The 17,070-nt window shown below is 44.9% G+C and overlaps 1 protein-coding gene across 1 annotated transcript in view; it reads right to left on the bottom strand.

Moving 5' to 3' along the window:
- LOC147025708 (uncharacterized) overlaps positions 1-17,070 on the bottom strand; it is a 110,157-nt gene that overhangs the window by 67,152 nt on the left and 25,935 nt on the right. The window contains exons 3-9 of the mRNA XM_085880342.1: positions 14,077-14,155; positions 10,758-10,804; positions 10,137-10,315; positions 9,925-10,031; positions 9,244-9,337; positions 8,865-9,018; positions 8,629-8,744 (exon numbers count right to left, since the gene is read on the bottom strand). Of these exons, the coding sequence (XP_085736468.1) occupies positions 8,629-8,744; positions 8,865-9,018; positions 9,244-9,337; positions 9,925-10,031; positions 10,137-10,315; positions 10,758-10,804; positions 14,077-14,155 (776 nt within the window). The remainder of the gene's footprint in view (positions 1-8,628; positions 8,745-8,864; positions 9,019-9,243; positions 9,338-9,924; positions 10,032-10,136; positions 10,316-10,757; positions 10,805-14,076; positions 14,156-17,070) is intronic.

The raw sequence follows: 17,070 nt of genomic DNA, 5'->3' as shown, positions 1-17,070 counted from the left end.
TCCTGAAGGTATTAAACAGTTTTTGCAAACTTTGAAGTCACGTGACGCGAAAACGAAAGCAAATATCGAAAATCCGGCCTGACAAAATTTAGATATTTCCCCGTAGATTTATATGCCACAATCAAATTCAAGATCGCTTGAGAAATGGCAGAGGAGATAGAATTTGAAAATCATCATTTTCGCAACTTCAAAGGCCTCGTGACCTTGACCTTGACCTTCGGTGACTTTGAAAGTCATACCATCGTGTACATCTCATCGACCACTATCAGGATCACTAATGACCAGATCTCCCGCTTCAACTTCATTGTGAACGGACAGACGGACGGTCACCTCTCCTCTCAACACCAATATTATTAGGTCATGCTCGAAGAGATGACCTAAAGATGATGTTGCTGTTTGAGTGCGTTTTTTCACTCTTCCCTTTCCCTTCCCTCACGCCACCTTCCCTTCCCTTCCCCTCATGCCGCATACCCTTACCCTCCCTTCATACTGCCTTCCCTCCTCCTCAATCCCCTCCCCTGCCCAACCCCCATGGACATCTCCTGGTCTCCGCGTGTTGTATTAAAATGCTGTTTTAACATCCCCCATTTCGTTCAATCCAAGACTAATCCCCCCCCACCCCCTCCGCCCGTTCTCCACAAGTCCCACTACGAAACACAAGTCAAGAACCCCTCCCAAACCCCTTCCCCATGCCTTCTCCCTCCAAACACTCCCCCCCCCACACACCCTTTCGCAGAGCGTATAGTGACGCGTGGTGAGGTGTCATTCTCCCCACATTCCTTCCTCGCTCTTCCCCTGCTTCTGTCTCTGTCTCTCCCTTCTCCCTCCTCTTTCTCGCTCTCCCTTCTCCCTCTTTCTCGCTCTCCCTTCTCCCTCTTTCTCGCTCTCCCTTCTCCATCTTTCTCGCTCTCCCTTCTCCCTATTCCCTCGTCTTTCTCGCTCTCCCTTCTCCCTATTCCCTCGTCTTTCTCGCTCTCCCTTCTCCCTCCTCCCTCGTCTTTCTCTCTCTCTCTCCCTCCTCCCTCATCTTTCTCACTCTCTCCATTCTCCATCGTCTTTCTCTCCCTCTCCCTTCTCCCTCGTCTTTCTCTCCCTCTCCCTTCTCCCTCGTCTTTCTCTCCCTCTCCCTTCTCCCTCGTCTTTCTCTCCCTCTCCCTTCCTCACCCTCGTCTCTCTCTCTCCCCTTCTCCCTCGTCTTTCACGCTCTCCCTTCCCCCTCGTCTTTCTCGCTCTCCCTTCTCCCTCGTCTTTCTCGCTCTCCCTTCTCCCTCGTCTTTCTCGCTCTCCCTTCTCCCTCCTCTTTCTCGCTCTCCCTTCTCCCTCCTCTTTCTCGCTCTCCCTTCTCCCTCCTCTTTCTCGCTCTCCCTTCTCCCTCCTCTTTCTCTCTCTCCGTTCTCCCTCCTCTTTCTCGCTCTCCCTTCTCCTTCCTCTTTCTCGCTCTCCCTTCTCCTTCCTCTTTCTCGCTCTGTCTCCCTTCTCCCTCCTCTTTCTCGCTCTGTCTCCCTTCTCTCTCCTTTTTCCTGCTCTGTCTCCCTTCTCCCTCCTCTTTCTCGCTCTGTCTCCCTTCTCCCTCCTCTTTCTCGCTCTGTCTCCCTTTTCCCTCCACTCTCTCTGTCTCCCTTCTCCCTCCACTCTCTCTGTCTCCCTTCTCCCTCCACTCTCTCTGTCTCCCTTCTCCCTCCACTCTCTCTGTCTCCCTTCTCCCTCCACTCTCTCTGTCTCCCTTCTCCCTCCACTCTCTCTGTCTCCCTTCTCCCTCCACTCTCTCTGTCTCCCTTCTCCCTTCACTCTCTCTGTCTCCCTTCTCCCTCCTCTCTCTCTGTCTCCCTTCTCCCTCCACTCTCTCTGTCTCCCTTCTCCCTCCACTCTCTCTGTCTCCCTTCTCCCTCCACTCTCTCTGTCTCCTTTCTCCCTCCACTCTCTCTGTCTCCCTTCTCCCTCCACTCTCTCTGTCTCCCTTCTCCCTCCACTCTCTCTGTCTCCCTTCTCCCTCCACTCTCTCTGTCTCCCTTCTCCCTCCACTCTCTCTGTCTCCCTTCTCCCTCCACTCTCTCTCTCTCCCTTCTCCCTCCACTCTCTCTGTCTCCCTTCTCCCTCCACTCTCTCTGTCTCCCTTCTCCCTCCACTCTCTCTGTCTCCCTTCTCCCTCCACTCTCTCCCCTCTCTCCCCCCTCTCTCCTTCTTACTCCACCCCCCTCAATATTCCTGTCGGCTAAGCGATAGGTTGCATTTGCTACTATATGTACTCGCAGATACCCGTCTACGATGGCTATAGAAGACAGGACGGATCACAATACTCGGTTACGGTAGTTTCTTTGGATGTTTTGCGCCGGATTCAACAGCTCAGTTCATATTGGTGGTGTGTCTGGGTGCCCATGGTAGCGTTTGAGACCAGTCACTTTAGATTGTTGGCCTTGACCAATTTTTAGATTGATTTTTTTATCTAACATTTTTAGATCTAACACCTTGACCGAGGTGTTAGACCAATTAGACCATGCTTGAAATTTTTCAATGTATGCCAGCGTATGGCTCACACGTTCGGCATAATGCTGGCCATAAGTTGTAGACACGTTACGCGATCGTTGACACACGTCAACACACGTTACTTGTAAGTTACTCACAAGTCGAAACATGTCGAGGAAATGTTTAGCGTACCCGAAACTTATTTCTAACCTATGAGTAACGTGTTGTAGGCACGTTATGCGATCGTTGACACACGTCCACACACATTACTTCTAAGTTACTCATAAGTCGAAACACGCCACGGTTATGGTAAGCGTCAGTGTTCCAGACTCACTGTTTTTTTTTTGGGGGGGGGGGTTTCTTTGGTATGACGGAGATGTTGACACTTCGATTTCGAGTGCGGTTATAATATAATATAATTAATAGGCTGCCGCTCAACGATTTAAATCATAACCGCACTAGAAATCAAAGTGTCAACATCACCGTCATACCGAAGGAAAAAAAAAAAAGAAAAAAAAATAACAGGGAGTCTGGAACACTAACGCTAACCATTACCTCGACGTGTTTCGACTTATGAGTAACGTACAAGTAACGTGTGTCAACGATCGCGTAACCTGCCTACAACTTATAGCCAGCGTATGCGGAACGTGTGTCATACGTCGAGTATGTTGAGAAATTTTCAACATGCTGAAAATTTCTCGACATACTCAGCGTATGACGACGTATGCCAGAAAACTACGACGTATGCCAGTGTGCTCTTAACGTATACAAAACTTACCCATAACGTATTCGACGTGTGCCAGCTTGGTTCGGCAAATTTTTCATACGTCGACATACGCTGGCTAAAACGTCAAGGTGTGACAGCAGCTTCACACTTCGATGTCGAGTGCGGTTATGATTTGAATTGTCGAGCCGCAGTCTATGAATAGCCTATGCCACGTGATCGTCAGCGATAAGCTGCCGCGCGCTATGCATAAGTTAGACTATCGTTGGGCATAGGTTGTGAACGCCGACAACACGCTCAGCATTCGTTGGTATAAGTTATCTATATGTGATTAAAACGTTCTGTGTACGTTACTAATACGTTATGTATACGTCCAACTCGTTATTATACGCCCAAAACTTAAAAAAAAACATCAATAGTTCAGCGTATGCCAGCGTTTTACATACATTTTGAGACCTTGCCATACGCTGGCTAAAACGTCAAGGTGTGACAGCCCCTTTACCCTGATGATGCCCTAATGAGAGCAAAACCAATCGGTGAGTGCGGGTTTCCATGCACTTGTGACAGCATCCAAAATTTCCATCTTCTTCATAAACAGCGCTGCAAGATAGCTTTTCCAAGAGCAGCAGACAGTACTCGCATTATGGCAGTGATGTCATGACTTTCATCTCAAGGTCGGAGAACAACATTAATTATATATATATATATATATATATATATATATATATATATATATATATATATATATATATATATATTAAAGAAGAAGAAGGCGCTTCCCACCAAAAGTAAAAAACTCGATCGACTCTGCTAATTTGAGCAGAAAAGCGAGAGCAGACCCGGTCTCAGGCAATGTTTGACGAGCTTCGCAGCCGGCTTCCTCAGACGTAATAGACCCCGAGCCTCGGCACGTGTCCGGTTCTTACTTCGATATGACCGCTCATTTCCGGTCACGTGCTGGTGCTCAAGGTTAAATGGAGTGCTATTCTTATTTTGCAAAAAACAAAAACAAACGTGAAGTCACATCATCGATGAGGTGCTCTGCTCTTTTTTGTTTTTATTTACACATGATCTGGTGTTGTATGTGTGCAGGTGAGCACGTGTGTGTGCTTGTTGTTTTTGTGTTTCCAGAGCAAGAACACGGCTGATTTCGTGTCTGGGTTGGGCATGATGAGGTGTTGGTTGTGTGAGTGTTGGGGTTCTCGTGGGGTGTTGTGCACATGTGGATGTGGTGTTTGGAATTGGGTGTTTGTTGTTCACCTTATCCAGCCATTTGCATCATCCAGTTTTCACCATTTGCATCAGAGGTGTGCATTGTGTGGGTATGTCCACCGTCTCCCCATTTTGACCACCCTCCCGGCTCTTCACGTGCCACGCTTCCAAAATCAACCTGTGTCGTTTGTTAGATGTCGTGTCTTGGACACGGGTCCAAAGTCAAATTTGTCGCCAGATTGCAGGCAATGACGTGCTATGGCTGACTGGGTCACCTTTCCAAGCCGAACCGCTCTATCATTTTCATCTAGTCGTTTTAAATTTCTTCCAGTTTCACCAATGTAGAGTTGGTCACAGTCTTTGCATGATGAATGGTAAACTACTCCAGATTTATCACCAGTTGGTATTGGATCCTTTAGTTTTGAGATGACATGACGGATGATGCGTAGAGGCTTGTAGGCTACGCCAATCCGTGCACCACGTATTATCGTGCCAATCCATTCAGAAAGACCCGGGTAGTATGGCAGTACACAGTGACCAAGTGTGTCTGGCTCCTTCCGTTCTGTCCTTTTTGGTTCTTCCAATGTGGGGAGTATCCCCTTGTTGTACCCATTTTTTAGCAGGACTCCTCAAACTAATGTGATTGCTTTAATTGCCTCGGCTTTGGAAGATGACACCGTACATTCCCGAGCTGCTAAGGTCCGTGCTCCACTGTGTGTGTGGGAGATTGAGTTACAGGAGTTAAAATCCAGTAATCTGCTGGTGTGGGTTGGTTTCTTGTAAACCAAAGTCTTTCGGGAGCCGTCAGGCTTACGGTGAACCTCCACATCCAAAAAGGCCAATTTTGTTTCTTTTTAAATTTCGATTGTGAAGTTAATGCCAGGGAATACCTGGCCAAGTTGTCCCAGTAAGTGGTCGACCATGTCTGTATGTTCAATGACGAAGGTATCATCTACATATCTGTTTCAGTACCATGGGAGCCAATTCTTATGAGACAAATATCCTTTGTTCGAGTTCCTCAATCACCAAATTAGCTGCAGCAGCAGAGACTGGTGAACCCATAGCTGTGCCAAACATTTGTCGGTGGTGTGCACCATCATAGATGAAGGTCGTGCGGTTCAGGCACACTCCAGCAAGCTCGCAACATCTTCAGGTGTTAGTTTGCTGTTTTGACGAGTCATTTTCCAATCATTTGAATGTTTCAACCGGTCGAGTGTGACGCTCACCTCTAGATCGACTGGGATGTTGGTGAAAAGGGAAACCACATCAAAAGATACCATCATCTCATCTTGGATTCTGACCTCTCTTATCCATTGGACAAATTGATGACGATTCTTAACCGTTTTATCAGTCTCTCCTCCAAGTCTGCCAATGACACGTGCTAGAAAGCCTGACAATCAGTAAGATGCTGCATTGATGAAGGACATGATGGGTCTCACAGGAACATTGTCTTTGTGGATCTTGAGAAGACCATGCAGTCTGGGTGCTGAACCATTGCTGCAATAAAGCCAATTGTAGTCCTGGTTGCCCAGCCTGCTTGCTCGTTTCAGCATGGACAATCGTGTGTTCAAGGACAGTTGTTGCTTTGGAGTTGTTCTTCTATATAGTACATGTGTAGTGTTAATATCAACGCTTTCTTGACTTTGTGCAAGCTGCTCGAATGTAAATCTATATTGGTAAAAGACATGTTTGACCTGGTACTTGCGATAGGCTTGAGTTGGAGCTACGATGTCATTTTCCGCTTGCACAAGTGTGAAGCATTTCTCTGTTCGCCCAATTCGCCCGGGCCCGCAACAGTATTTTCGTGTTTGTAGCCAGCAGCCTGCCGATTGAGCCTTAAGCCTAAGTCACATTTGTTCTACGGCTAGGATACGGCGGCCGTACCCCCCCCCCCCCGAATTGACAGAAACGTGTGGCGGCCGCAGAGTTTCTGAGGTGGCCTCAGGGTGGCCCTACGCCGTATGGCTATCTTTTACAGGCCGTAGGGGTCGCCGTGGAATTATAGCTCAGAGTTATAACTTTTTTCATTTCTACGTTGGCCGTAGCAATTCGACAAGCCAAGCTGTGACGTAGATGTGTTCCACGGCGACCGTACGTAGGGCATACGGTGGGCTTGCGTTATTCGTGCGGCTGCCGTAGGCTCTTATCAATGAAAAATGAATTTTGCCAACCCCCAAAAAATTATGGCGGCCACACTATTTCCACGGTCGCTGTAGGGTAGTCCTAAGGCGTCCCTGTGTTCAACGTACGGTGGCCTTGCAGTCTGTGTGACTACCTGCGGGCAACGCAGGGTTGACGCACAGTTCCCCTACGCCCGCCGTGCATCCTACATACGGCCTCCGTGGCAGTCTGCGTCGACCGTGCGTCCACCGTGCGCTACCGCGAGAGATCGGAGTATAGGTGTTTGCCTATACAGTAATCCCCCGTTTATCGCGTGGGTTACGTTCCAAACCTCCCCACGCGAAGTGAAAATCCGAGATGAATGGACGCCTCCCCCAAAAAAATCGACTCGTCTGGTCTGGTTGGTTTGGCAGTGATCGGGTTTGAGGTGCCGAAGATCGACTCGTCTGGTCTGGTCGGTTTGGGAGTGATCGGGTTTGAGGTGCCTGAGATCGACTCGTCTGGTCTGGTCGGTTTGGCAGTAATTGGGTTTGAGGTGCTGGAGATGGAATCGTCTGGTCTGGTCGGTTTGGGAGTGATCGGGTTTGAGGTGCCTGAGATCGACTCGTCTGGTCTGGTCGGTTTGGCAGTGATTGGGTTTGAGGTGCCGGAGAATGACTCGTCTGGTCTGGTCGGTTTGGCAGGAATTGGGTTTGAGGTGCTGGAGATGGAATCGTCTGGTCTGGTCGGTTTTGAGTTGCTGGGTACGAGCAGTGCTCGTCCAACGGCGGCAAACCTTTTTCCTTCCCAAAGCATATCGAGCACCTTAACCTTCTCCTGGAGCATCAGGACCTTCCTCTGGCGCTTCGGTTCCTTGCCAGAAGCCTTAGAAGGTGCAGGGCGTTTGGACGGCATCGTGGGGCTTGGAGAAAAAAAAAACGTAGAAAATATTCGAAGTTCACAAGCGAAACTTTGTCTCGTGCGTTGTGTGACTGGTCGAGCGCCACACATTATAATTTGTTGCTTAAATAATTTATATTTTATATATTATTACCGCGATATACCGGGGGAATCCGCATAAAAAATTAGTTCGGTTCCAAGGGAAAACCCGCGATGAACCGGGGGCACGATAGGTGAACCGCGATATAGCGGGGGATGACTGTACTCCAAACTGGTATATTCAGTTATATATATATATATATATATATATATATATATATATATATATATATATATATATATATAATTGTTATCGTATATTCAGTGATATATACTGGTATATTCAGTGATATATACTGGTATATTCAGTTATATATATATTATTGTTATAGTATATTCAGTGATATATACTGGTATATTCCGAACTGTTATATTTTTATTTCAGTAAAAAAAGAACTGGTACAAATACCCACTCGTTACCGTCCGTCTGGCCGCACGTTCGCCTTAGGGCCCCCCTGCGGTCGCCTTGTGGGCACCTTGCGTCTGCCTTGAAAATTCTATGGCTGCTGCAGGGACGCCCTAAGGTCACCGTGCGACATCAAATCAAAGACCATACGGCACCCCCACATTTTCGGTCTCCACAATTTCTAAATACGCCGTGCGGCTACCCGAAAAATAAAAACATATGTGACTGCTACATTGTGTGACCGTGGAAATACTGCGGCCGCCCTATAATTGCTAGTGGCCGTAGATTTTGTAGACCCTACGGCCGCCGTGCCAAATGTGACTTAGGCCTTAGACATGTTTAGATCGAGGTGGATCTTTACCCATTCTCATTATTGTATAAAGTGTAAGTTGTATTTCTGTATTTGCAGCCAATCGTCATTTGGATGAATAAAACCACGACTGAAGCCAAACTGATGTTCATCTATTTTATGCATTGGCTAGGCCTATAATTCACAGCTATAGTCATTGATGTGATTCAACAGTTACTGTGGAGAAACCTTTGCCATATGTAACTCACAAATAGATGAGCCAAAAGGTTAGAAATCACATTCCAGTTATAAAAATCAAATCCATTTGAACCACATTCCTCTCACACATCATTCCTCTCGACACTGACCCATCCTTCCTAACCCCATCTCTTTCTCTCCGCATGCTCTTCACCCCCACCCCTTCACCCTGCGTACATGTGTGCGCTCCTCCGCGCTGTGGATTGCCAGCTGCATGGGAATGTTAAAGCTGTGCAGAAAATTTCCACCAAACACCAGTGAATCTTCTGGAGTATAAACGGCATGAATCCAACCTAAGCAGGACAGTTTGGTTTGTGGGAAAGGGAGAATAAACTTACCCAAACATTGCAATAAACAGCAAACAAAGTTCTTCTTTAGCAACCCCTGATGTATTGACTCCATGGGTGGCATACCTGAAGGTATTAGGAAAGTGTATCCTCGGTGGAGAGTGACCCTTTGGCAACCAGCTACCTTGTCTGCAAGGAAAATGTCCCCTTGTTTTCCACTCAGCACCCAATCCTCGTAAAGTCCCAGGTTTTTGGGTGTTGGGGGTATCAACCAAAACACCTGAAAATATAAATCAAGCACAGGGGTATGAAATATATGACACAATGTTTGTTAGATAGAGAAGTCAGAGATCGCATTGTGCAGGTGCAGAAATAGCACGCAAGAAGGGAAACACAGTTCACAGGAAGGCAATCGACGGAAAAGTGCAAAAAAATGCAGATAGGTGATGGGGATACAATATATTAGAGGAAGGATAAACAAGGACAAGACATCGAAAAGTTGTACCTTTTGCCCCCGCAGTACATGGTACCAGACGGTAGTTCCTCCAAAATCAATATGGAAATCCGTGTAGCAACCCTTTACACTCATTAGACAGTACCTGTGTCACAGTATAAAGATCAGCATTGAGGTCACAGTAAAATTCAAGGAGGTCAAGGTGAGGGCAACATGTTTTTCACCTGTGGTGATGTCATTTAACGGCTCCAAATGTGGAAAAATATCGGAAAATTAAACAGCAAGGGGACACAAACATGAGCACAGGAGTTATGATCCATCCATCCATTGGGACCACACTCTGTGTAGAGCGTTGGTGCTGCCTGAGCAATCTCCTCGGCTATTGGGCACAATCCTGGATGGGTCGCCACTCCGACACAGGATACCAGCAAGCTGGCACTCATTTTGCCGACCTCGGAAGGACGACAGGCTGAGTCAACCCCACCTGGTATTAATTCAACAGTGAGCAGGATTTTAACTCAGGACACTAGAATCCCAAGCCCACCACCAAAACCATTAAGCCAACACCAGGCATAGAGTTATGATGCTGCAAAAGAACAGCCAAAAATCCAAGTATCCATTCAACTTGAAGACCACCATTCTGGACAGATGCGAGGCAACATAAGTGTGACGAACTCAGGTTAATGATAACATGACTGAAACGCCATGAGTAATTTCAGAGAGTAAACTCACTTCTGCACTTTCGGATAGTGCATGGCTGAGAGAGTGTTCGTCCCATCACGCTGTTGCTGTCTAAGTTTCCGTGGCCACATAGTGTCAACCCAGTCCAATAGGTCCACCTGGATGCAAAGGTCATGGCATCGTAGTGTCACTACAGTGCTCTGAGAGTCATTAATTCTGCTGTGAAGATTCACAAATGGTGGTTGGGGTTAAGCTAAGCTCACCACAGCTGGACGCTGGATAAGGCGTGCCAATTTTGTGTGAGAGAACTCCAGGCTGATCACGTTGTACAGTTTACGCCGATCACGCTCTGGCGTGCTATAATACCGTGCCCAACGTGCCATGGACATCTCCATCCCACGCTGAGTAGCAACATCCATGACATCGATAACTCGCCGGCACCCTGGAGAGCAGATAAGAAGGCTTGAGGTTTCGTTGCTACAGTTATCATTAAAAAAAAATGCACAAACTTTTTTAAATGGCAGAAGGGAGAGAAACATAATAAAAACTAGAGGGGCACTCGGTGGAGCACGCACCTCAGCCACGCAATGCCTGATCCACGAGAACTTAGAGCCCAATACATTTTTGAGTTAATGGCATAACTAATATATTTTACACCCATTAGTTACCCCCCCCCTCCATCACTATTCCCCTACCAGTATACACATAAACACATCCATCACATCAAGAGGACCTCAAAATGCTGCAGCAGAACAAGGGTGTAAATTTCATTGAGCACATTTGGTTAAGGAAAGAGCACACAAACAATGCATGCTCCAAAAATATAGAACAGTGTACAATATGTTCAGTGCTGAATGTTGCATTGAGGTCATGGTTTCACTCACCCACGTAAGCTTTCACATCATCCACGGAGAATGTGGGATCAGGCATGCTAAAGGAACAGGCAAGGGTAAAAGGGAATGGGAACAAAATGGTCAACAAAGATGTTCTTTTGTTTTCTGGCAATAGCAAATAAATATGGAATGCAATTATAAATGGTTATTTCATTGTGCCAAATTTACTTTGTCAACCACCCAGCCCCATCTCAGGAACGACGACGCCATAAACGCAGTGCCAAATTTGTTATTGAGGTTTTCACTTCTTATGGTATCCAAGGTAATCTCCACTCACTTTGGGCCTCTCACACTCTCACTGCAGGCTGGTCGGTGTTCTTTGTCTTCTACCGTCTCCTCTCCAGCCCCCCCCCCTCCCCGCTCTCTCTGCGATTTGTCCCCACCTATTTCTGCAGGGCGCTCAAGGTCTGCCAACAACCCCCTTCTGGTAAGACTACCAAAATCACGAATCACTGCTCACCTCCACTCTTTCATTCCTCTTTTTTTTCCCCAGCTCTGTAATAAACTCCCACACTCTCTTCAATACCACTCCCCTCTCCAGGTCTTCAAAACAGCTGTTCACCACCATCTGATATCTTCCCCAATCCAAAACCTCGATCTTTACTACCCCCGTTAATCCACCCCAAACCCACCTCCTTCATATGATGAAAGGCCTTGTAAGTACCATCTCATTTACCCCATGTACCCCACCCCAGCTCTCCCTTCCACAGAGATCCTATTCCTATTGTCTTTGTTCCACACTATTTTGTGCTTTCCTCTCGCGCTCCTCTTGTCTCCTGCCTTGTTATACGTTTCGGTGTATTGGCTCTCACACGAGCCTCAACTTGGTACACACAAACACAAAAAAAGAAAGCACTCATTAGTAACCAGTGCCAAATTCTGGAAAATTCATGAACTTGTAATTTCAGATTTGAACAAAAATGCAATCTCACCCAGGTCCTTCATTTAACAATCTATGCCAAAGCATGTTGTCGTACGTCTGCTAATTATCGAATCAAAAACAGCTGGGCCAATCTTCACCATCTTTCACAAATGTGCTTGGGGTAACCATGGTCAGGTCAAGGGCACAAAATACCCCCCCCCTCCTCCCTCAACACCGTGAGGCTGGCGAGACGATGGCAAAGTGTACACATGGCAAAGTGCAATTACCTTCCTGACCCGTGCTGGAGAGAGGGGGGGGGGATAACTAGTCACGGGACAAAATACATTGCCCCACCTTTGCATAAAAGGATTTCAGTTACAAATGTATGAGACACAGGAGGAGCAGCCTCTTTCTGGAGATGTGCCCATATCATTCATAAACCACAATCTATTTCTGCTGTAATTTCAAGGAACATTTCATGATGTGTACAGTGCCTATAGAAAGTGTTCACCCTCTTTCAATTTTTTTTTTATCTTTTGTTGCCTTATAGCCTGTAATTAAATTACATTAAATGAGACTTTTTCCATCTTTATTTACACGTCGTAACCCACAACTTCCAAGTGAAAAACAAATTCTACAATTTTCAGAAAATTAATGAGAAATACAAAACTAGAATATCTTGGTTGGGTAGGTATCCACCACCCCCCCCCCCACCAACCCCTTATAATAACAATAGTAAATTAGCTCAGGTGTAACCAATCACCTTCAAAATCACACACCAAGTTAATTGGCCTCCACCTGTGTTAAATTGTAGTGATTCTGATTTTTTTCAGAATAAAATCAGGTGTTCCTGTCAGTTTCCACTGCTGAGTGGTGAATTTCACAGCAAAGACTCAATCATGAGCCCCAAGGAGCATTCAAAAAAACCTCTGGGATAAAGTTGTGGAAAGGCACAGATCAGGGGATGGGTACAAAAATATTTCAAAGGCTTTGAATATCCCTTGGAGCACAGTCAAGACAATCAATCATGAAGAAGTGGAAGGTGTACGGTACCATCAAGGCCCGGCCTAGATCAGGCCGTCCCTCCAAACTGGATGACCAAGCAAGGAGGAGACTGATCACAGAGGCCACCAAGAGGCCAATGACAATTTTTGAAAGAACTACATGACTTTATGGCAAGGAATGGTCACTGTGTGTAGGTGACAACAATATCCCAAGCATTCCACAAGTCTGGCCTGTATGGTAGGGTGGCGAGAAGGAAGCCATTACTCAAAAATCCCACTTTGAGTTCCATTTGAGGGATGCAAAACCACTCCGGAGATTCTGAAGCCAGGTGACAAAACGTTTTGTGGTCTGACGAAACCAAAATGGAACTTTTTGGCCTAAATGCAAAACATTTCTTTTGGCACAAACCCACCACATCACCCAAAGAACAACATCCCTACTGTGAAAGCTGGTGGTGGCAGCATCATGTTATGGGGATGTTTCTCATCAGCAGGGAATGGGGCACTTGTCAGGATAGAAGGGAAAATGGATGGAGCAAAATACAGAAAAATCCCAGAGGAAAACCTGCTGTACCCTCTTCAAGAAAGCTGAAATTTGGACAGAAGTTCACCTTTCAGCATGACAACAACCCGAAGCACCCAGCCAAAGCTACACTGCAGTCGCTAAGGAAGAAAAAGATAAATGTCCTTGAGTGGCCCTGTCAGAGCCCTGACCTGAATCCAATCGAAAATCTGTGGCATGACTTGAAGATTGCTGTCCATCAACGCTCCCCACGCAACTTCACTGAGCTTGAACAGCCCTGTGACTGGGATTCGATCACCAATTTGGTCTGCTGATTGCATTATTGTTCAAGCACTGATGAACTGCTGATGCAGTGCCCCATATATTCATGCAATAATTTTGAATTTGGCCAGGGTACTGGCACACGATGGACCAATCTTATATAAAGACACCATAGAATCTTTAACATCCACCAGCAAATGCTATCAGACAGGACAGCTGACCATAAACATCTGCTCAAAAGGACAGCGTGCTCATTGGTGCAACAACCTGCCTGCAAAGAATCAGGATGACAAATTATAGTCAGGACAGGAATCATATCCAAACTACACCACTCAAAGGTAAGCAAGCTACCACTGAGCTATCATGGGAATCCACGTCAATCTCATGATCAACGTACTTTACATATCTGATAGCTGCTAAAACTGGAAATTAAAGATCTAGTAAGATCATGTAACCATCTTCATAGTGGCCAGGCAATGTACACAATTTAGAAGACTTAAACAGAGATAATTATTTGAATTTGCATCAGAGCCTTCTATAAGTTTCGTTCACTATTTTAGTAACTTGAACAGAGACTCGACTTGAGACCTCAGGCATCAGATTTCGATGCAACACCTCAGCTGAAGCACATGTGATTGTCAAGGTACTCATTTTACTCACGTCAGCTGCAGCCCTTCCTTCTCCTTGAACACAAGTGGTGTGCGCAAACCATCTCGCTGCACGTACGTGTATGTGAACTCTGCAAATGCACAAGCAAACAAAATAACTTCCATGACTCGTCTGCAAAAACGCTCATCCTCCCTGAGATATAATCATTGGTTCACGAGCGCCAGCCAGAGTGACCACTATATTCGTTATGTCTGTGTGTCTGTCTGTCTGTCAGTGTCTATCTGTCCAGAGCATAACTCCGTGGACTTTGATCCGATCTTGATGAAACTTGGTTATGTGGCCGATATCAATGTCTAGTTGTGTTTTCCTGGATGAGGGCGTGCTACGCCCATTGTGGGCAGAGCCACACCCCAAAAATAGCCATTTTTAGGGGGTAGTCGGATTAAAAATCTATCTTCTCCAAGTGAATTGACTGAATGGAATGGGTTCTTCAGTATTTGAATCGCAAAATGAATTATCTAAAACTTGTCGTTGTCCGATTTTTCATTTTCGTCCCATGGTCAAGGTCACAAGGTCAAAAAAAAAACATAAAAATCATACGACCGCACAAACTCTGAGAGCTCGGATGACAATATTTTTTATGCATAATCTTGAGGTCATTACCCACCTAAAGTCTTGAAACCATTTTTCTCTATCTCAAACACCTTGCCCGTGGCACCCCCTTCAAGTTTGTTTTTACGCTAATTTCATCAAAGTATAGATAATCCGAGGAGTGCGAAATGCCATATAGCCTATATGGCATTATATTGTTCCTGGAATGTTCCATAGGAAGTTTGGCACCAAAGGTCATAATCCTTGACCTTTGACCTTTAAAGGCTACAAAGGTCAAATTTTCAAAGTTGTGGGAATCAAACCGGGCTTTCGGCCTTCTTCAAGGAACTAACTCCAATAAGCCATAGCACATATCCTGTTTCCTTATTTTAATGTCCACAACATTTTTTGTGACCTTTAAAGGTTATGCAAAGGTCAAATTTTGAAAGTTGTTGAACGAAACTGGGTTTTCGACATTTTGAAGCTAATAACCTGTCACCCGCACCACATCATGTTGATCATTTTTATAACTTGGTCAAAAATTATCACATTGTCTCATCCTTGACTTCTGAAACAATCGACATCGTCAAATACCGCTCGTGAATCATTGTCGTCTTCAGACTTGTATTTTTTATTATCATTAATTAGAAGATAATCACAGAATATACATTGTTTATAGGCTTTTGACTCTGTGTTTAATCCCCGTCTTTCACACGCAGGACAATTCTCAAATTTGTCATGTGGAGAATCAGGAAATTCAAGATGCTCAAAATCTAGAAAACTATTCATATTTATAAAGTAAAACTTTACTTCAAATAAAATTCATCTTCGGTACTTTCATTGGTGCTTTCACAATCATCTATAAAACTACTTTCATAACTATTGTTTGAACACAAACTCTCGCTATCATAACTGTCTTCTGTTCCAACAGAGATACTATCCTCACTCTCATAATCTTCAAAATCTTCAGTTGAATAATGACTCATATTTAATTAGTAGAAAAAAACATTACCATCGATATCTATATCCTTTTTTCATTAACAGATTCAACTACCACATTTTTTATATTAAAGGTAATTTTAAAAAGGTCCTCAACTACTATTGAACGAAATGTCATTTCACCTGATATATTAACATCCTTTATTTCATCAGGATTTACATCTTTAGGGTTGTTGAAAAAAATACAAATTTCTCCTTGCATATTACAAATGGTCTTATCTCTTCTTTCTAAAGCTTCATCCATGAGGTTTTTTTTTGGATACTTTTTTTGTTTCATTGCTTTTTCCAGTTTTGAAGAAATTGCCAGAAGGAAAGGAGAAACTTTTGTTAAGAGCTACGTTAATTGATGTTCTTCCAGATATACTAAAAGCCCTTCCACTAAAGGAAATTGAAGAACTCATATTATTCACCATAATTGTTTGTATCCCAAAAGTTGTTATATTTATCTTTATTCAATTTTACATCCTCGACATATTTCTCAGTACCTTTTACAAATGAAGAGGTTGATTGAAACTTGTCTTTTGTGTCTTGATACATTGTAGTCATGAAATGAAAATGTTTTGAGGATAAAATGGTTTTAAGCACAGATTCACCTTTAAATTAAATTGAATTTTCATCAAGAAAATTTTATTTTAAGCAAAGTTTTGTTACATAAATATGGTGAAAACTATGTACAGTAATCCCCCGTTTCTCGCGGGGGGTTATGTTCCAAACCTCCCCGCGCTAAGTGAAAATCCGCGATGAATGGACGCCTCCCCAAAAAATCGACTCGTCTGTTCTGGTCTGGTTGGTTTGGGAGTGATTGGGTTTGAGGTGCCTGAGATCGACTAGTCTGGTCTGGTCGGTTTGGCAGTGATTGGGATTGAGGTGCCGGAGATCGACTAGTCTGGTCTGGTCGGTTTGGCAGTGATTGGGTTTGAGGTGTCGGAGATCGACTCGTCTGGTCTGGTCGGTTTTGAGGTGCTGGGTATGAGCAGTGCTCGTCCAACGGCGGCAAACCTTTTTCCTTCCCGAAGCATATATCGAGCACCTTTACCTTAACCTTCTCCTGGAGCATCCTAGGACCTTCCTCTGGCGCTGCGGTTCCTTGCCAGAAGCTTTAGAAGGTGCAGGGCGTTTGGGCGGCATCGTGGGGCTTGGAGAAAAAACGTAGAAAATATTCGAAGTTCACAAGTGAAACTTTGTCTCGTGCGTTGTGTGACTGGTCGAGCACCACGTGTTATAATTTATTGCTTAAATAATTTATATTTTACATATTATTACCGCGATGTACCGGGGGAATCCGCAGAAAAAATTAGTTATGTTCCAAGGGAAAACCCGCGATGAACCGGGGGCGCGATAGGTGAACCGCGATGAAGCGGGGGTTGACTGTACTGCGATGTTTGTAATCACGAATATAAATGTTATAAAAAAACACCTTCAAACCAACAAACATACATTCATCGTCTCAGACAA

This window comes from Eptatretus burgeri, chromosome 5 (assembly GCF_056783735.1).
Source record: "Eptatretus burgeri isolate ZD-2024b chromosome 5, Ebu_testis_v1, whole genome shotgun sequence".
NCBI lineage: Eukaryota > Metazoa > Chordata > Myxini > Myxiniformes > Myxinidae > Eptatretus > Eptatretus burgeri.
This window is presented reverse-complemented; position numbering and strand designations above follow the sequence as displayed.